Below are 22,481 nucleotides of genomic sequence, written 5' to 3' on the forward strand. Positions count from 1 at the left end.
ACTCAACCCCACTCTTAGTTCAACTGTTAGATCTCTATTTTAGCCATAAAAGGGGTATGTTATATTTGGAAATAGTCCGGAGATACTCTTTGCTTCTTGAGATTTTACACTTCTATCAATAATTTCCAAGTCAGTAGCTACATACTTTCCTCTCGCCCCTCACCATATTAATATATATAATGAGAAGGTTATCAAGAAAAACTGATGGGGAACCTAGCCACTCTCCGTCAGATTACGTACATTTGCTTGTGCTTATTGATGCATGGATGGCTCTAAAAAGGGACTAAACAGGTAACAATTTTTTTTCTCCGAACGAAAAAGAGGACTGCGATAAGCTAGCATTCTCCATGAGCCATTGGAATTACGTGCCATTAGCAGTTACGAATATACATTTTGATAATCTTAAAAGCAAACTCAGAAATTAGCAAAAGGGTAGAATTCGAAAGAAGTAATTAGTTAATACAACTGCGCCAATAGTTTGAGAAAATTGCGTGTACCACAGCTTAATATATATGATAAATTCCATATGGATCTACTTGGAAACTTTTAAAATCTCGGGCTCGCAGCCAAGGTAATGAAATGGGAATTTCTGATGAGTTGAAGTAACCACGTCATGAACAGTTTGATGAGATGAAGGGTTGTACTTATTTTGATCCATGGTGTGATGAGAAGCAAGAAGTTTGTCCAAAAATGACCAATCACCATTGAACCTCCCTTGTTGCATGAGTCCAGAAGTGGTTGATGTTAGCCTCAGTAAGTTTTGGGAGCGCTCAAGGTCCATGGTGTTCAAGGAGATAGGTGAAACAAAGGATGGAGCAACGACTGATTCCGGACTAAACAACTGTGGAAGATGCATGGAACCATCAAATGTATAGTCATACAGCGATTGCAGATGATTTTGTTTCTGTTCCAGAGGAGCTGAAGAACCACTAGTTTTCATATTATAACTGAAATGTTCTTCTTGTCCACCTTCTTCTGGGAAAGATCTGTTGTGATTCTTCTTCTTGAAAACCCTGCACACCACCCACCCATCTTCCTGCTACATAAGTAAATTAAGTAAATAATCATATTATTTATATATATGAGAAGAGTTAACTAAGGCATGACTCAGGCGATCGAGGCAAATGCATATCTAATAATCGTATATAATACATTCATACCTGAACCTCAGAATCGTCATCATCCAATTCCAAGCGGTACTCGTGCATGATCCAATCAGTCTTTTGGCCATGAGGAGCACGTCCCGTGTAGAAAACAAGGGTTTTTCTCATACCAATCCTCCTAGAATTGCTGAGGTGGATGGCCTTGTCCCTTCCCGTTGCTTTCCAAAAGCCAGCTGTAGTTGCCCTATTTGTTCGAGTTCCAGTTGGGTATTTCTTGTCCTTGTGGCTGAAGAAATACCATTCATTTTGAGGACCCGATCCAATTCTACACTTCTCTGCAAGAGAAGGAAACTATATAAACTTATCATATTTTCATGGTAATCGAATCTAGAAACCAATATTATTCTATGGAAGTTTCCAATTCAATAGAAAATCCGGACAATCTGGTGGAGAGTTATGTAAAGAATCGGCATTATTTGTGGATTGAAGATGCTATAAATCAAAGTGTTTTTTTCTACTAAGGTTCATACTTCATACAATGACTCCTTAATGTTGTGTTTGAATAGCATTAAAAGTCGAGAGTAGGAAACAAAATTACAAGTCAAGTATATACGTAGTTTGCAGTTTATGGGAGAAATAAAGAAAATGATTGACCTTTCAGGTCCCAAGGCTCCAGTTTGTTGAGATCCACCTCCCTAATAACATCCAAGTCGATGGCTTCATAGGAGACTTTCTTCCTTAGGTAATAGTACAGCAGTTCCTCATCTGTTGGATGGAATCGGAAACCGGGCGGAACTGATAATTGTCCATTTCCGGCCATCATTCTCTGTACGTTTGCCTGAAAATTTAAAGACAGATCACTTTAAAGAATAATAACACACACACACACATGTATATTCTCATGGGGATTATCCTTTACGTGCACATGCACTTTATTTTCTGTGAAAGAGTTCTCAAAGTTTCTTAGAATCAGATTTACTCGCTAACCCTCAACCCTAGATGCATGCATGCAGTAACAGATCAACCAAAAAAATGGAGAAGAAACGGAATACGGAAATGTAATTAACCTTTTTAAAAGCTGGGGAATAAAATGAAGAATTAATGTAATAAGAAAATGAGAGATTAAGAAGTTACCCAGTGACATCCTCAGTAAAAAGCTCGAGATTCTTCATTTAGCATAGTATGTTTTCATATTAGTGACATTTAAAGTATATGCTCTAGAAACTGGAAGGTTCTTCCTAAAAGACTTTTACCAAGAAATTCAAGATTCTTCATTTAGCAAGCATGATGTTCTTCTGGTCATTGCCTGAAGGTTCTTAGAAGAATAAGAGATTTGATACTCTTTATAGAAAAATTACTCTCAAACATCATTTTTCTCCTTTTTACCTCGTAAAATCAGACTCAAAGACTAGGATGAACTTTTGAACCTAAAAAGCCTTAAGAATTTGATAATCCAAAGCCTAATACTTATAAAGTTGAATTATTTCAAATAACAAACACAAAAAAATTTAAAAAAAACAGCATTAATATTCAAATGTAAAGGAGAAAGGTAAAAGGTATCAGACCTTTAATGATGAAGAAATGTCTCTCGGCGACAGGGGAAAAAAGACAACCGGAAGAGGAAAAGAAGGCAGCGAGGCGGCCAATTTTTTGAAGGGCAGGATGTGGTTTTTTAAGAGAGGATGAGGAGAGATGCGGGTCAGTGTAGGGGCTATCAAGGAGTGACGGCTCAGGATGGGAACAGAAATAAAGAAAAAGTAATATTATTAATTTGCTAACAAAGAAAATAAAAGCAATGCTGTCCATATTATTATATTTATATATGGTAGCCAAATTCTACAACTAGGAATATGAAGAGGGCTTTCGTTGTCACCAGCTTTCACAATTTGAGAGTGTATGAAGAATACAGGTCTTCGGTAAATGTCCGTTGAATGGGAGACCCTAATCCCGAAAATCGCCTTAGAAGAGTGAAGAAAATCTGCTAGCTGTCAAATACTATTTTGACAGTTTATCCTTCTTCATTTTTTTTTAATTTTCATAAATTCGTCTCGTCTAGTTCTTGTATCTATATGTCTACTATTATACACACAGTCAGAGTCATAGAGGAATGAAGGACTTCCCCTTTTGTTCTTTTATTCCACGATCAATCTTCCCTATATTATGTATATTCTTTTTTGTATTTTTTATTTGATTTTATAAATTAAGGAAGAAACTTAATTATAAGCTATATAATATATATATGTCAAAATTGTCAAATTGACGGTTTATAATAAATGATTCTTCTACCATTATAATTATATTGTTCTCTGGATGACCAATAGATAAATTTATATAAATCAGCATCAGTTGTTTAAAAAATAGAAGAAGAAATATGTAATCATCGTCAATCAATGAGAGTTTTGCCATGGATTGCTTTTTCTTGATAGCCAACTTTGGTCAACTGAGGAGAGGGGAATCCATCCAGTGCCCTTGAATCCTAAATTAATCAAGGTGAGAATGCAATGCATGAAATTCAGTGCAACTGTGTCAGTCTGAAAGGAGTTCGTTAGTTTTTCAAAACGTGTGATTTGTTTTACTTGGGATTTCTAGAGAGGTGCGTGTGCGTGTGTGTAAATTGTGGGTAAGGTCAATGAATGATGCATTATCCAAGCTCGAGATGTAAAAGCATGAAGACTTTGGCCACCTTATACTCTCCTTTGTTTCGGTGTCCACATTTGAAAGATGCTCAGCCACAGACGCACGGGGCACATATGTTGTCAGAAAAATGAATTAATATATAGAGTAAAATTGCAATTAGTAGGGAGGTAGGTGATGATCATGGAATGGGGATGAGAAAGCAAAAATCCTGAAAGTCCGTGGCATCTACACGTGCTGATCCAATACATAGTACAAAATTCAAGGTCTCGGGTTGGCTTAATCTACAATATTAATATAAAATATAGTGCATGGGATTGTGATTGCATTATTTCAAATCCGAATGGATTCCTACGCAACCATTTTATTTCTCAAGTGGCTGGTCAAACACGGTGATGAGATGAAACACCAAATTATGGCACAAATACAATACAACACTTGTTACGGCCTTTATTTTGCATATTAACACAATTCTTATGCCGTTGCCTTTACGAACACTACATTTTAACATTAATACGTGACTTAATGATCAAGGGAATCCTATGTCTCTCTTGCATGCCTCTTTTGCTATACAACCAGTATCGGTTTCCCCTGAATTATTTATTAATTAAAATTGATCTTGAGGCTCAGGGTACAACTTTTCAATTCTCTAATATCAAGCTCAACTCTCAATTTATTCTTGGGAGTCTCTTAAAAGCATATTACACAAATATAACAAAAAATTGCTCAAAAAACCTTTTTATATTAGGCATCTTACCGAAGGAAACGTAAGCCCTATGTAAACATGACCTCATAATAGGAGCTAATTATAAATTAGTTTAGGGATATTAATTAAAATAGACACGAAAGTTCCTGCCTAAACCTTTTTGGACAAACTTTGAGTGATTTTACTTTTCTAAACAAACTTAATTTTATTTCCAATAATGCCTCTCTGCTAATTACGTCGATTCGGTATAGTTTTTTTTGACAACCTTTTCTTTCGAAACACATTCTATGTTTGACAAGTTATGATCCGAAGATTCGAAAATAGATTAATTTTTTGTATAATACAGATCGAAACGAAAAAATGAACATAAATGTGAAGAATGGATGCGAGTGGGTGCATGCAAGAGCGAAAGACCCACACACATTTCTCTGCACTTCTGTTTTATTTACATGTATGTGTGTGTGTGTGTGTAGGGGGGTGCATGCACTTCTTCACACCCACACGCACTCAAACACACTCTTTGCATCCACTTGCATTCGCACCATTCTTTGCACATATGTTCATCTTTTCGTTCTGATCTATATTAGAACAAAAATTGATCAGTTTTTGAATAAATTTTTGAATCTTCGAATTATAACTTACCAAACATAGTATGCTCTAGAAGGAAAGGTTGTCAAAAAAATTATATCGAATCTAACATAATTAGCCAAAAGGGTGATGTAATTAGCTAAGATGGGTATTATTGAAAACAAAATTGTTACATAAGCTTGAGTCAATAGTTAGAGTCAAGTTGACACATGCAGGATGATTTTTATCCTAAGCTTGAGTTAGATCCTTACTGAGAAACAACAACAATGCAATAAATATTATTGTTACGTAAAAATGAAGTTTATTGTTTTCTTCTACTAACTAAGAAACCGAAATTTTTAGCTTAAACTGATATATTAACATGGTAAGTTTCAAAGTTGCGTGGAGAGAGAAGTTTGGCATAGAGGGGTAGTAAGTAGCCATGCGAAATATTCATCAAGCTTTTTGCATCAATCATATCCTAAAATATCCCTTGGTCTGGCTTTGCACGATTGTGGCTTCCTCCTCGTCTTGCCCTATTAATGTGGAGGTACTATTAGAATTCAAAATAAAACATCTAAAGCTAATGAAGCTCGACAAACAAAGAAAAAATTGCAGACTTTAAACCATGAATTTCAACCCAAAAGTTGTTAGTGTTCCCTTACTAATTTTTGTGGCCTCTAAAAGGATCCAGTCGTTCCTCCAACTTGGAAAGGGAGTGTGTCATAACCTGTAAAAATGGAGGGATTTTAGAAAAATTACTAATTCAAGTGGGTTTTCAACACAAGTTTTGGGGATGGTAAATAAGGTCATCAACTTTGATATATAAAGGGTGGATGGTATGAATTTGGGCCCATAAGGAGTTAATCATTCCACCACCACGAAAATGAGAGATTTTGAAAAGTGCAAATTCTAGGGATATGTGTAACACCCTTAAGTACAATCCACAGACAATATTTTCCTTTCCCTATAATTTGATTTTGATATAAATTAAATTTGGATTGAATTAGACCAGAAATGAAAAAAAATATAGATTTGGGCCTAACACACCACCGTAACCCATAGGTACACTCATACCTCATGTGAGATACATCCATACATCCTTTTAGTAAGGGAATCTCACTTGAGCTAGGACTCCTAATGTGTGGATGAGATCAAATGCTATATAAATTGTTGATCCCTTGCATTAAACCCTAATTTTGCTCATTCTCTATGCCTCAAAGAAAGAGATTGTTTGTAAGTGAAACAATAATTGACGACCAAGAGGAGGTTGTTTCAATGAGAGAAGAGCAACAACCAACAACTATTCTCTGATAGAAACCAAATAAGTGGGAATGATTTACCCTTCTTAATGAATGTGTTCTTTCTCTTTTGTTGTTACTAATATTTGGGTGAATTCTTAATTAAAGATTGATGGATTTAGGAAGCAAGAGAACATTGATTCATAATTGTTGTATTATGTAACACCCCGCTCTGAATATTTTATCATTAGGGAAAAAATGCTATTATATAAAATACTTCTTTTCAAAAGTACCATCCTATCAAGGAAAAATGTCACTAACTTTGATTAAATGAACATGTATTCATTTGATGATTAAAATCCATTCACAGCATGCATTACCAAATATACAAAATTATCACAATACCCCTAAAGAAAATTTTGCAAAAACGTAAAAAAGATGTCATAAATGTGAAATATAACCATCAATCACAATAAAAATATAATGAGTAGCTAAATACATTGAAAATAAGTTTGATACATTAACTAAAGTATAATAAAAAATTGATTGAAACACCTTCATGCAGTGTCCACTCTCGATGACCACTATTCGCATTGTAGCCATTGTGATCATTTGTATCTGTACATATAAGAAGTAAAAGAGTGAGTAAAAAGTTACTCAATAAATAGGATACAAAATTATGAACAAATCATGCTTAATTGTAACAGCTATAGATAAATCCTATATCAACAAAATAAATGAAAAATTTTATCTCACATCACTTGATAATGATAAAATAAAACTGATTAAATATTTTATGAACTCTTAAATTGTCACTTACATGTTTGGAGTTACAAATACAAAAGAAAAACAGTGACATACTATATATTCAAAGTATGTTATTGACAGTGGACTAGGCTCAACCTCCTTTCAGATGAAATACTCTTCACTTTATCCATCCTGATTCCTTAACGATAACGTTAATAAGTGCTAAGAGTGGCAACCCAATATCATATGCACCGTCAAATGCAATCAACGAAAGCATCCAACTTGTATTGGCTTTGATGTTGAACGACCATATTCATACTATATATCGGCACTGAAAATGTTAATAATGTGCTAAACAAGACATTTGGGGCTGCAAAGTTCTCTTTGTATGGAATGAGGAAGAGAATGAGAAAAGGTGACTAAAAAAATTTTGAAACGTAATCTGAAAATGAATTTACAGTAGCTTTTCATTACTAGAATCATGAATAATTCTATAAATAATGAAAACAATATATTTGATTAAAAAACCATGGCCTTGAGGCTTGAGCTGATAGTCAGTTAAACTTCGCCGTCGGATTACAGTTGATATATATATTCATATGTGATAGCCTTCTGGCGCTCAATACTTAAGGTAAGCATTTAAATTTTTTTTTCCCTATATTTCATGCCAACAGTATATTTGATTTTACTTCATGACCTCTAGTGGGAGCCTGAGGCATCAAATCTCTATGATCAAGAAAAGTAAGCGAAAACATTTTGGAGATCCTTCTTTCATACTTTATTTTTTTGGTCAAATTCTTTTGAAGGAAAACAACGATTATCAACCATTCTGCAATCTCTCCTTCCTCCAATTCCTCTTCCCTTAAATAATCCCTCTTTGAATGCTCAAAGATCTCCTGTTTCTTGCCCACACGCTTCCTTAGCAAATATATCATCCAAACCAAGAAAGTCATCAGGATTAATTTCAGCGATAAGATCCATGTATGCATCTATTAAGCCTTGATCAAAATCAAACTCCATATCTTTTAGCATTCCTTGTTCCTCCACCTCTGAGTTTGTATATAATATGATGTCAGCTGCCACTCTTGTCAATGAAGGTGTATCCAAGTTGTTCAATTCCTGCTCAGTCATATTGGTTTCATTAGGGATTCCAGGCAATGGAACTTGATTTACATGCCTCATAATATCACAGACTTGAGGATTTGTAGAGATAACACCTTTTATTTCCTTTTCCCTGAACAGAATACTTGCACTTTAAGGGTCATTGCTCACAGGATCTCTAAGCATAGACCTACTAGTGAGACTATGAATCAACCACAAAATCATAGCTCTGTGAAGGGAGAAAAACATAAATTATAGGGTACTCCAGAATAACTATATTGGATAATTGTTGTCTTAATGGAGCTTTTATGTCCAACTCACGGAAAAGTGACTTAGGCCCCTGAAAACGAAAAAAAAAGTAAGTTAGATCTAACTTGAAAAGGAAACATTTGGTAAAAATTTCAAATGTAACCAGAAAAATAAAATTAGTAGGACAATGTTGCAGTTCTAGTAGTTTCAATTGGATACAAGTGTCTAACAACCAGTAACAAAGATGCACACAAGCAACAACCAACTACTAAGGAATGATGCAGAGTGCAATCAACAAACCACAGGGACCACAAGGAATTCTGAAGCTGAAGTGGCAACACGTGGAGGGTATAACAACTACTACCAAATGGAGAAGAAGATATTAGGCCTTGGAAAGAGAGCGAAGAAAAGGAGGGAAGAAAATAGCAATGGGGGAGAGGCCAACCTCTCGAATGTTAAAAATGGGACCTGCTCTGTGATGCTGTGATTTATGTTTTGTGATTGCTCTATTATGGATTCTGTATTTTGTTTTGTTATTTTGATGTGATGTTGGGAGTTCTATAATTAACTATTTTCATTAGACTGAAATGATGTTGAGAATTCTATATTTTTTATTGTGATGACAAGAAGAAAATATACACAATAGTTGCAGAATAGTTGGATTGTATTGCTAGCAAATATTGTAGTACAAGATTCACAATGTTTATAAGCGCTATCTGAAATACAATTACAACGTCTTGAATACTTTGTTGTTGAGTCCTTTTACTTGACTGAGATACTGAGAAAGAAGTCTGGGACTGAAGAAAAGGGGTGCCGAATTGAGGTAGCAAAGCATCCAACCACCAGGTCTATAACACATGGTATTAGAGCATGACGCAAATGGAATTGCGAGTAGAGACTTTGGAGGCGGAAATGATAGTAGTGAAAAGGGGTAAAATCCTAAATAGAGGAATTGAATTCCAAAATGGGAGCCTTCGGTTCTAATATGGAGGCCATCAAAGAATACCTGTGTGACTTGAGGGAAACAACATTTGGGAGGGAAGTAAGTGACAAGGGTAAGGCCCCGATGCAGCCAGAACCTTCCCCTTTGTATTTACCACCGGCCAGGTAACCATCGATACCACCCCCAGAGAGAATCGAAGAGGTAGCAAGAGGAGGAAGGATAAATTGTTGTGCTCGAGAGGAAGAAGAGACAAATGATGGGAACCAACGAGACTTCCAATACCGCTGATTAGAACTACCGCTATTTAATGGGGAGAGAGCCCTAGATTGGATTTCAAGGTGGTAGAACGTTATTTTCAAGTTAATTGTCTAACGCAGAGAGAGAGGTTGACAACGACAGGGGTATGCATGGAAGAAGAAACTTTACATTGGTTGCCATGGAGAGGGAAGAGACAACCATTCTCAGGTTGGGAGGAATTTAAGAATGAAGTATTGAAACGTTTTGAACCGGATGATGATGGGACACCGTATGAGGAGCTGCTAACTCTTCGACAAATGACAATTGTGCAGGCTTTTCAAAGTCTATTTGAAGTCTTATCTTTGATGGTTGATGGGTTGTCTGAGGAAACCTTGACGGTGGCCTTCATGAATGGCTTATTAGAAGAGATCAAGCAGAAGTCAAACTGTTTTATCCACTGACATTAGAAGAAACAATGGAGCGTGCTAGACAAGTGGAGAATAAGAACTTCATTCTAGACAATAGATCAAGGACCTAACCCACTAAAATTTACTCATTTTTCACAGGCCACTCCACCTGCCCACAATGCACAACCCAGGCCTAACAACATTACAATTTTCAACCCATCACCCCAAACTCGTGAATCCTCTAGCCTAAATTCAGTCAACGCACCTGACCCACACCATTCACAAAATCAATCTCACTCCCTTCATTCACACAAATAGGAACCCATCCTATTATGTCGACGACTCCTAGAGCTCTAGTAACTTCTGGTGTTTCCTCATCCAACCCAAAGAGAGACAATGGTTACTAACGACTATCTGATATAGAGTATCGCTCTAAGATGGAAAAAAGGATATGTTTTCGTTGTAATGAGAAATTCTTCCTAAGCCATAGATGTCATTTCAGGTAGTTGATGATCATGATAGGCAGTAAAGAAGGCTTAGAAGAGGATGATGACATGATTGAAGAGGAAACACTAATAGAGGATAAAGAGATGGAAGCTTGCTTGAATTCAAATTTGGTAGTTGGATTCAGCTCTCCCAAAACTATGAAGTTATTAGGCCAATTGAATGGGAAAGAGGTAGTGGTTCTCATCGACAGTGGAGCTATGCATAATTTTATTTCAGAAGAATTGGTAAAAACTCTGGGAATTCCAATGAGCTTGACATGATTTACGGTGATACTTAGGGATGACAAACAAGCAGAGGGATTAGGAAACGTAAAAGGGTAACCTTATCATTTTAAGGCATCATCATTACACAAGACTTTTTATCGTTCCGATTGGGAGGAGTAGATTTTATATTAAGGATTGATTAGTTAAGCCGACTTGGTGAGGTCAAAGTTAATTGGAGAAATCAAACAATGCACTTTGATTGGGATGGTAGCCATGTTGAACATCAAGCAAAAACGGAGGTGACAATAGCAAGGGAAATGAGGCCAGAAATTGTGAATTTATTATCAGAATTTGAAAGACTATTCAGAGAACCACATGGACTCCCTTTAATAAAGGCAAAGGACCATGCCATCAGATTATATGACGGAGTTCAACCACCCAATTTGAGGCCTTATCGGTATCCTTATTACCAAAAGAACGAGATTGAAAAGATTGTGCAAGAAATGTTGTCTGTTGGGGTGATACACCTGAGTGTGAGTTTGTTTTCAAGTCCTATAATATTAGTCGAAAAAAAAAAAGGTTGGCAATTTTGTGTTGACTATCGAGCATTAAACTGTATCACTATTCCAGATAGGTTTCCGATTCCAACGATCAATGAACTATTAGATAAGTTGGTAAGGGCGAAGATATTTAGTAAATTAGACCTTAAGTCTGGGTACCATCAGATTCAAATAAGGGCAGAAGACGTAGAAAAAACAACTTTTAGAATACACGAAGGTCATTACGAATTCCTTGTCATGGCCTTCAGGTTAACCAATGCACCCGCGACATTCCAGAGTTTGATGAATGAAATCTTCCGACCTTGCGTAAATTCGTCTTAGTTTTCTTCGACGAAATTCTAATATATAACAAGGGATTTGAAGATCATCTTTTGCATTTGAGAATTGTTTTCAATCTTTAGCAGGACCATCAACTTATGGTGCACAAAAAGAAATGTTCTTTTGGCCAAGATCAAGTGGAGTACCTTAGACACATAGTATCAAAGAAGGGAGTCGAAGTGGATCCAAAGAAAATTCGAGACATGGTTTCCTGGCCAATCTCACGTGACTTGTGAGACTTAAGAGGATTCCTTGGGTTGACAGGCTATTATTGGCGATTCGTAAAAAATTATGGGAAAATTACAGCACCACTAATGAATCTCCAAAGGAAGAATGCATTCAATTAGAACAATGACGCACAACGAGCCTTCAAAACCTTAAAAACAACTATGATGACAGTCCATGTGTTGGCTATGCTAGATTTTTCAAAGGAATTTTTAGTAGAAATAAATGCTTCAGGAGTTGGATTGGGTGTCGTCCTTATGCAAGAAGAGAGGTCGATAGCATATTTAAGCAAAACCTTGTCTATTCGAAATCAGGGCAACTCAATCTACAAGAGTTAATGGCAATTGTCATAACTTTCCAAAAGTGGAGACACTATTTGCTGGGTAGGCATTTTAAAGTTTGAACTGATAAAAAAAGTCTTCAATTCTTAACAAATCAGAAGGTTATGGGGTAAGATCAACAACGGTGGTTAGTAAAAATGTTGGGTTTTGATTTTGAGATTATTTACAAGCTAGGGTGTGAAAATAAAACAATAGATGCATTGTCTCGAAATCCTAATTTTGTGAATGAATTGCATGCAGTATCTGCTGCCAAAGTAACAGGAATTGAACACATTCAACAAGAGGTTAACAAAGATAAGAGATTACAGCAAATTATTCAACAATTACAGAATGATTCTACAGCTCATTAGTGTTATTCCTTTAGAAACGAAACTCTAATTTATCAAGGAAGAGTAATACTGCCGACAACATCCAGATTCATCCCTCAATTTCTTCATGAATTCCATTCATCCTTGTGTGGAGGTCATTTGAGGTATATTCGAACCTACAAGAGAATAACTTCAGTATTTTATTGGGAAGGTATGAAGATAGATATCAAGAGGTATGTTAGGGAGTGTGAAATATGTCAGAGAATGAAGTATGAAGCCACAACGCCGATGGGATTATTACAACCACTTCCCATACCTTCAAAAATATGGGAGGATGTGTCAATGGGCTTTAAAATGGGGTTACCAAAAGTAAGCAGCGTTGATACTATTTTACTTGTAGTAGATAGATTACCAAAACATGCTCACTTTTTGGTGATAAAACACCTTTTCATAGCCAAGGATATCGCAGGTGTTTTTATTCGGGAGGTTGTTCAATTGCATGGGTTTCCCCGCAATATTGTTACTGATTAAGACCGTGTTTTTATGAAAAAATTCTGGAAGGAATTATTTAGGGCAGCGGGAACCTCTCTAAAATTCAATTCATCCTATCATTCACAAACGGATGGACAAACCGAACTGGTGAATCGAAGTTTAGAGACCTACCTTAGATGTTTCTGTTAGGGGTAGCTAAGATGTTACTGGTATAACACATCATTTTATGGTTTGGCGGGGATGACATCCTTCAAAGTATTTTATGGGAGAGATCCACCGCCACTTCTCTGGTGGGTGGAAGAGGAATCGAAAATAGAAGAGGTGAATACCATTATTCGAGAGAGAAATTTGATCCTAGACGACCTCAAAAGTAACTTAAATCGTGCTCAAGAGAGGATGAAAAAATTCAGTGATAAGAAAAGAAGAGAAGTGGAGTTTGCAATGGGAGATTATGTATTCCTTAAGTTGCAGCCCTATCGCTTTCGCTCCTTGGCATCACGCATAAATGAGAAATTGAGTTCTTGTTACTATGGTCCATATGAGGTACTCAAGAGGATTGGAAAGGTGGCATACAAACCGAGGCTTCCCCGATTCAACCAAAATACATCACACATTCCATGTCTTATAGCTCAAAAAACACTTAGGACAGAATGTGAGGAGTCAACCATTACCTGAGGGGTTGAATGAAGGAGTGGAATTAGAAGTTTAACCCAAGAAGGTATTGAAACACATATACTCTTCCCACGGAGAACTGGAACTGCCTATTAAATGGCAAGGACTACCCGATCATGAATGTTCGTAGGAATCATATAAGAATGTATTTCGGCTTTTTCCTCAACTACACCTTAGGGACAATGTGCCTCGTGATGGGTGGGGCAATGTTAGGTGCAGTATTTATGTGAGGAAGAAGAAAAGAAGGAAGGTAGGAAGTACAAATACCAACCTATTAGAAGCTACACGTGTCCAGCACCTAGCAACAAAGATGCATACAAGCAACAAGTAACAAACAACAAGCAACAAGTAACAAGCAACAAGCAACAAGCAACAAGCAACTACCAAGGAATGACATAGAGTACAGTCAACAAACCATGGGGACCACAAGGAATTCTGAAGTTGAAGTGGTAACACGTGGAAGGAGTAATAACTACTACAGAATAGAGAAGAAGATATTAGGCCTTGGAAAGAGAGAGAAAAGGAGGGAAGAAAATAGCAAAAAGGGGAGAGGCCAACCTCTCGAATGCTAGAAATGAGACCTGCTCTGTGATGCTGTGATTTATGCTTTGTGATTGCTCTATCATGAATTCTGTATTTTGTTATTTTAAAGTGATGTCGGGAGTTCTGTAATTAACCATTTTTGTTAGATTGAAATGATGTTGAGAACTCCCGACATCACCTCGACATCACTTCAATCTGTAGTAGGGAGAAGCAAAAGTTTTGTCCTTCAACTTGCAGCAACATTCATAAGACTTTGGAGACGGAATGGTAGCTTAAAATAAGAATGACTGCATAATTTACCTCTCAGTCTCTGAGCAGATTCAACAACCCTCTTCATTTCCTCGAGCAAATTGCTGAGAGAGAAGCCGGAAGGGAGGGAGAATGTTGTGGTCGTCGTTATCTTCGTCTGTCGACAGTCGCTGCAAAGGCCCTAGGGGAGAAATGTCGATTGTGGGGAAAAGTGGGGTAAAATTGTTAGGTCTTAATCCTGGTGGGGTAAAATGTTAGTTTTTAAACTTGGTGGGCAAAAATATGATGAATTTATAGCTTTTTTAAATATTTTTATAAAATAACAATTTTATTTCTCACAATAATAGTGAAATTTAACAGAGAGGTAGATATTTGGATTTTCAAAAATTACTGGGTGGTTAAGTGAGTTTGCACCAAACCTTCGGTGGGAAATAGTCTTTTGGCCTAAAACAAAATGTTATATTGTGTATTTTATTAATAATATGTTCTGATAATTTGGTGAAAAAATTAAAACGATAAAAACACTTTAGAGAGTAAAAACAATAGATAAATTCAGGTCAATTTGAGTTGAATCGGGTCAACTTGAATATTAAAGAATTGGATTAAGGTTAAAAATTTCGATCCGATTTTAATTCTAGCCAGGTTAGAGTTGAGGATTTTTAACACAAAATCTAAATATAATTCGATGACACGTACTACCAGGTCTATATGGGAACTACTACTGGAAAATAAGGAATGGAAAAAAAATTAAAAAAAGAGAATTTATAAACAATTCCAACTTCGACTTCTATTTTTATTCCTATACCACCTTATGTTACCATTCCTTTTCCTATACCATTCAAAGGAGATAATGAAACAAGATAATAAAAAATAAAATAAAACAATAAAAAAAACTGCTTCCACAACTAATCCGAAAAGAACATGTTATCATGAAAACTCCCATTCATTTCCCATCAATGCTCCTAAACATTTCCCAAAAATCTAATAAAACACAAACTAACAAATGATACATCTTAAATCACACAATAACCAGATATTTAAATTAAGTGACAATGCTTCAGGTAATATTTACCCAGAAATATTCATGAGAGAGATACAAATTAAAACTAAAACATTATTTCATGCTAATTAATAATCAAGAAGACAATCAAGATGAAGCTAATTTTATATGGTGTGAACAGGAAGCAGAGTACCCTTTCATTTTCACTACGCGAAATAGTGAGATACACGAGTGCAAAAGTGCAACTGGTAAACTATGCATGATACTTAAAATTTCAATAATTACTACATTTATCAAGTAAAAAGCAACCTAAATAATATAGTAAAGGTTATTACAAAGTCAATGAAAAACCAATTGTTCCATTGTGTATCAATTATAGGTTTTTTTTTTTTCATGGCAAAAATAAGTAACTAAAACATGATGCAGTTAAATGGTTTCCATAAACCCACCACAACAAAAGGCATAAACCAAACATATAAATTTACACCTGTATCCACAATTTTCATAATCGTCTTTCCCCCCCCCCCCCAAAAAAGAAAGAACCCCTATGAAAGGAAAGAGAATGTCATAGATATCGCAAAAGCAACCGTCAGTATTGTTGCAACAACAACTAAAAAAAAATTATAAAAGACAGCCATATTGAAGCAATAGAATGTGACAAAAGTATTCACGTAAAACCAAATCAGCTGTTTGTTACCTTAAATCCAAGATTAAATGCCTCCACATCCAGTTAAAGTGATGAAACGGACAAATTTCTTCTGCATTATCATTAGCAATGGATTATGTTACTAATTATAAAATAGCAGCCATAAGAATGAATACAATGGAAAAGGAAATATAGATACCAAAAATAAGGACTAAGAAAAGCATGTTCCAAAATCATCCATGTAATATTCTTAAACATCCAATTAAAAAAAGGCAAGTCAAAATTAGAAATAAGCACATAAAACACTTGGGAGATCTACAACGAAAGAAGGAAATTGAATTTTCCAAACGAAAAATCAGTAGCTGAATCAATATAGACATACTGCAGCAACAGAACGTGAGTAAAGAATTAGGAAAGGAAGAAATTTGGGTAGAAAATTATAAAGAGAGAAAAGAAATACCTAAACAAATAGTCTAATTTAGCGAGAATATTCATATTACAATAGAATATACCGAATCGAAAAATCACAAAAAAAGAATAAAAAAGCACAGTGTTATTAATTACTTGCTTATGTTGAATTTTAGTAATGATCCTTAAATGATAGCAGCCAAGTATAACTATAAAATATAGTAATATTGTAATTACAAACGACAATCTTAGTTGTTGAGATGATGAAAAATGAATTATTTCCGACAGCTGTGCCTAATCTTATTACTGTTCCTATAATTGTAACAGTTTTACAAAATTGAACATGAATATAATTACACAAGATAATAAAAATGAAAATAAAGCATCCATGAGTGTTCCCAAAAAAAAAAAAAAGTTATAATCAACTCCTAAACATTTAACATCAAAACTACTAGAAATTTTTGAAAAATGTAATAAAACACAAACTACGAAACAACTATAACTAAAATTAAATAATAAACACATATTGCAACAACATAGAATTAGAAAAACAAAAAAATTACAGCATATCGTAACAACATAACATGACAAAAGTCTTATGAATAACATACAAAAGTCTCATGAAAAACACAAAAGGAGTCAACAAAATTACATGATACTGGAAGCTAAACTCAAACCCACCAAGCCCTAACCCAAATTAGGCAAATGATATGTCTTAAGTCACACAATAACCAAAAATTTACAATGAGTAATGGTATACCTTAACTGCTCTTCCCACCCTGTCGTGCTCTCTAGCTCTTAAACAAAATCAAGAAAAGGAATACACCACAACCAAACACAAAGTAAATCATGCAAATATATAAATGAGAGAGCACCAGAAAAGAAAAGGTAACATCATTACTGATAATATTAAATACCTGAACTATTAATTGAAATAAAATTGTCAAGTACTAAAGCCCATCAGGTAAACAATTACTGCTCCATCACCATCAAATGTTACAACCAGGTTCCTGGTGGGCATAAACAAAAAGATCACCTGGTGGTCATAAAAAATGGACATCGAAAAAGTAGATAATGGAATGGCATTAATAAATGGCAGATAATGCAATTGACGATTTTTGCATTACATGTGGGTTTAAAAATCCTTCAAAAGAGATCAAGTATTTGCATTCATAGCCTCGAGCATGATAAATATATATTATAGCAAATATAAGGAAAAACAAAGATAACAAGCATATTGAAGTCCATAAAAGAGAAGAAACACACCTAATTTTGGTTGTATAATCCCATGGAAAACATTACAAGAACAACCACTCCCTGGCCTTGGATTCAATCTCACGAGCATTTTAAAGGGACTCTTACACTGGAAAGGCCAGTCATGAGGAGTGTCAGTTAGGAATAGTTCTAATGAAGCCTAGGCTACATAATTTCTGCAGAGAAATCCAAAGTATCTCTAGGCTACATAATTTTTGACTTATCCAATCTACACAGAAGCATACTACCAACTTGTCACAGACAATGCTTCAGGTAATATTTACCCAGAAATATTCATGAGAGAGCTACAAATTAAAACTAAAACATTATTTCATTCCAATTAATAATAAAGAAGACAACAAAGATGAAGCTAATTTTATCTAGAGTGAACAGGAAGTAGAGTGCCCTTTCATTTTCAGTATGAGAAATAGTGAGATACACAAGTTTAGACCTGTAACTGGTAAACCATGCATGATACTAAAAATTTCAATAATTACGATGTTTATTGAGTAAAAAGCAACCTAAATAATATAGTAAAGGTTATTTACAAAGTCAATGAAAAACCAATTGTTCCATTGTGTATCAATTATAGGTTTTTCTCCTTTTCATGACAAAAATAAATAACTAAAACGTCATACAGTTAAATGGATTCCATAAACCCACCACAACAAACTATGTGGTGGGTTTGTGATCTCATTCCTATACCATCTTATGTTACCATTCCTTTTCCTATACCATTCAAACTTCTGTTACTAATCCAACATCATTTCCTATTTCTATTCTTGTTGCCGTTCTACAAAACAAGATAATAAAGCATAAAATAAAACAATAAAAAAAAAAAAAAGCATCCACAACTTTTCCAAAAACAAAATGCTGTCATGAAAACTCCTATTCATTTCCCATCAATGCTCCTAAACATTTCCCAAAAATCTAATTAAACACAAACTAACAAATGATACATCTTAAATCACACAATAACCAAAAATTTAAACTAAGTGACTGTATGCCTTGACTGTTCTTCTCACTCTATCATGTTCTCTAGCAGCTGGAAAAAAAATAGTAATACTAAGTCAAACAACAAAACCAAAACACAAAATAAAGCATGCAAAAACCAATTGAAACCATACTGCAGCAACAAAACAATAATAAAGCCATAATACAGCAACAGAATATGACCATCTCAGACATAAAATGATCTTATTCATCAAATTAATGAGCTTAATAAGGAAAAGAAAGAGATCAAGTATTTGCATTGATGGCCTCAAGCATGATAAATATATATACTAGCATATATAAGCATAAACAAAGATAACTAGCATATTAAAGATCAAAAAAGAGGAGAAACACACCGAATGTTTGGTTGTATAATCTGACAGAAAACATTACAAGAACGACCACTCCCTGACCTTGGATTCAATATCGAGAGCATTTTAAGGGGACTCTTACACTGGAAAGGTAAGTCAAGAGGAGTGTCAGTTAGGAATAGTTCTAGTGAAGCCTAGGCTACATAATTTCTGGAGAGAAATCCAAAGTAGCTCTAGGCTAAATAATTTTTGACATATCCAATCCATACAGAAGCATACTACCATCCTGTCACAGATAATGCTTCAGGTAACATTTACTGAGAAATATTCATGAGAGAGCTAAAAGTTAACACTGCCAACATTATTTCATGCCAATTAAAAATCAAGAAGACAATCAAGATGAAGCTAATTTTATATAGAGTGAGTAGGAAGCAGAGTATTCTTTCATTTTCAGGATGAGAAATAGTGAGATACACAAGTGCATAAGTGCAACCTAGAAAATATGGTAAAGGTTATTTCCAAAGTCAATGAAAAACCATTGGTTCCATTGTGTATCAATTATAGGTTTTTTTCTTTTTCATGACAAAAAAAAGTAACTAAAACATCATACAGTTAAATGGTTTCCATAAACCCACCACATCAAAAGGCATAAACCAAACATATAAATTTACAGCTATATCCACAATTTCCATCATCGTCATTCACCGGGGGGAAAAAAAAAAACCCATGTGAAAGGAAAGAGAAGGTCTTAGATCACGCAAAAGCAACCACCATCATTGTTGCAACAAGTAAATAAAAATTATGATAACAAAGCCATATTGGAGCAATAAAATATGACAAAAGTTTTCAATTAAAACCAAATCAGCTGTTTGTTACCTTAAATCCAAGACTAAATGCCTCCACATCCAGTTAAAGTGATGAAACGGACAAATTTCTTCTGCATTATCATTAGCAATGGATTATGCTACTAATTATAAAAGAGCAGCCATAAGAATGAATACAATGGAAAAAGAAATATAGATACCAAAAATAAGGATTAAGAAAAGCATGTTCCAAAATCATCCATGTAATATTCTTAAACATCCAATTAAAAAAAGGCTAGTCAAAATTAGAAATAAGCACATAAAACACTTAGGAGATCTACAACGAAAGAAGGAAATTGAATTTTCCATACGAAAAATCAGTAGCTGAATCAATATAGACATACTGCAGCAACAGAACGTGAGTAAAGAATTAGGAAAGGAAGAAATTTGGGTAGAAAATTATAAAGAGAGAAAAGAAATACCTAAACAAATTGACTAATTTAGTGAGAATTGTCATATTACAATAGAATATTCTGAACTGAAAAAAAAAAAAAAAGCAGAGTATTATTAATTACTTGCTTATGTTGAATTTTAGTAATGATCCTTAAATGATAGATGTCAAGTAGAATAAAATATAGTAATATTGTAATTACAATAGACAGTATTAGTTGTTGAGCTGATGAAACATTGAATTATTTGCCCTACAACACGCACAATTCTAGAGAAAAGAAGTTTTCTCGAAGAAAAAATCAGATGCACATGTACTTGAATTGGGAATAGATTTATGAGAAAGTCTATATTCCCTGCAACTGTTATGGCAGGATTTCTATGATGGCTAGGTTATACTGTCAGAACACACCAAGCTTTAATGGAAATGTGGCATATAAGAACTGCATATCTAGCTGTATAAGGAATGTCATAAATGAGAAGTTTATCTGTCACATCTTGCATCGCTCGCAAATAACAATTTAGGCTAACTTGCAAGTCTTGAGTGCCTTCAATTAATCTCACAAAAAATGTCTACTAACTTAACATACTTTCTGATTGATTTTTTACCTTTTTGTTAATTGAATTCATATAATTTAGTATGATATCAAATAATTTAAGTCAAAAAATTAAAAAAAAAATGGAAACCCTAAACTATTTTGAACTGAAATTGAAAAGATAAAAGGAAACAAGGAATGTTTACCTTTCCATGCTAGAAGAGACGAGATCTAAAATTAGTGGCAGCGCATTGTAATGTCATGGGGGGTGGGAGGATGGTGGATGAAGAATTTAGCGAGAAATGAAATGAGAGAAAGGGGGAAGAGAACCTTGATATGGGAGGTGTGGAAAAGTGATTTAATCGGTGAGAAAATGGAAGAAAAATGAAGAGAAAAGCTAACACTAGACTAAAGTAAAACTCTGGAATGAGGGGAGAGATTCCTAATTTTTATTAAAATGAAATCTGTATAAAATATAGACATTTGGCCCTTCTTTTCTTCTCAATTAGCAATTACAACACATTACATTGCAAAACTGACAGTCTCACCCATATACACACATATTCTAACATTCTCCTTAAACTCAACTTCCTTCATATCTAAAACACACAAAAAAATCAACTTTTTACGTTTTTGACAGCACCCAATCCCCATTACAACTATTTAAACTTTTCATTTTAATAAAAAATAAGAAAAGAAACACTTAATATCCAAATCAGTACATATTACAACTATTCCATAAACAAAATGTTATCAGCACAAAGTCCTAAACAAACCATAGAACAAAAATAAAAAAATATCAAATTTGCACAAAGCAGCAACTAAAGAATAAGAAAAGAGTCCACTACAGAAAAGAAACACAACATTAAAGCCATTGCAGAAACTTAATAAACAAAAAATATAAGACTAGAAAAAACCTAATCACAATCTAACAACTTTGGCACAATAATAGGATATTGCTTTGAGAATTAAGAGTTATTTAAGAAGTAGTGATACTGCATCAGTGACAACAACAGGGTAAATCCATAGGGAAAGGGATCATAAATAATAGACTTCACAACAACTGAAATGTACAAGCCACATCCACAATGTATTGAATTCCCCATCACAAGGCAAACAAATTTCACAGGACTATTGTTTGACCTTTTTCTAACACAAATTCTGATAGTAACAAATATGAAGTACAGGAAAACAAATTTTTATCCCAGCAGAAGTAAAACAACAAATTAAAATTCCAACCCACATCCACAAGAGGATAAAAAAAAATTGGAATTGCACATCTGTAATTAACCTTTCACCGCATGAAGTATGAGAAAACATACTAGACTGTGAACCAAAAATATTGAATCCCAACCACAATGAACTGACTTTCCAATCACAACGCATCCGCAATACAGTAATATTGCAAGGGGTAAAAAGAAGAAAACCAATGAAATATTTTCAAAAAGAATACTTAAGACAAAAAAAAAAAATTAGGAAAAAGAGGGTCATAAGAATAACAAAAAATAAATTAAAAATGTCAGAACAGAACAACTATTTCAAACAAAATTTGAAAAACAAAAACTAAAGAAATACAAATAGACCATGTGCAGTAATAGATGCACCCTAAGGATGAAGCAAGATAAACCAACAACTTGACTGAGACAAACAGTATGTAAAGCGAATATCATAATAGGCAACAAAAAAACAAAAAACAAGTAGTAAATCAAAGAAGAATGACCAGATGAGCA

At 34.5% G+C, this 22,481-nt stretch overlaps 1 protein-coding gene and 1 long non-coding RNA gene across 4 annotated transcripts in view; both read right to left on the reverse strand.

Moving 5' to 3' along the window:
* Window positions 1-532: 532 nt before the first annotated feature.
* On the reverse strand, window positions 533-1,926 carry LOC123207298 (protein SOMBRERO-like). Its single transcript, XM_044624658.1, has 3 exons — window positions 1,758-1,926; window positions 1,161-1,438; window positions 533-1,036 (listed from the first exon to the last, which is right to left on the reverse strand). Exons 1-3 carry the CDS (start codon window positions 1,924-1,926, stop codon window positions 533-535), a joined length of 951 nt encoding a protein of 316 aa, XP_044480593.1.
* A 4,771-nt stretch (window positions 1,927-6,697) lies between these two features.
* The window catches only part of LOC123207294, a 16,786-nt gene continuing 1,002 nt past the window's right edge, over window positions 6,698-22,481 (reverse strand). Inside the window, exons 2-8 of one of the 3 annotated variants that reach the window (XR_006500307.1) lie at window positions 19,842-19,902; window positions 19,011-19,108; window positions 17,674-17,770; window positions 17,325-17,417; window positions 17,168-17,198; window positions 16,051-16,111; window positions 6,698-8,439 (exon numbers count right to left, since the gene is read on the reverse strand). This is a non-coding gene — a long non-coding RNA (uncharacterized LOC123207294). Of the gene's footprint in view, window positions 8,440-16,050; window positions 16,112-17,167; window positions 17,205-17,324; window positions 17,418-17,673; window positions 17,771-19,010; window positions 19,109-19,841; window positions 19,903-22,481 lie in introns of all 3 variants that reach the window. The other 2 variants (XR_006500305.1, XR_006500306.1) reach the window with 2 other exon arrangements.

The sequence above is a fragment of the Mangifera indica genome, unplaced genomic scaffold (assembly GCF_011075055.1).
Source record: "Mangifera indica cultivar Alphonso unplaced genomic scaffold, CATAS_Mindica_2.1 Un_0070, whole genome shotgun sequence".
NCBI classification, from domain to species: Eukaryota; Viridiplantae; Streptophyta; class Magnoliopsida; order Sapindales; family Anacardiaceae; genus Mangifera; species Mangifera indica.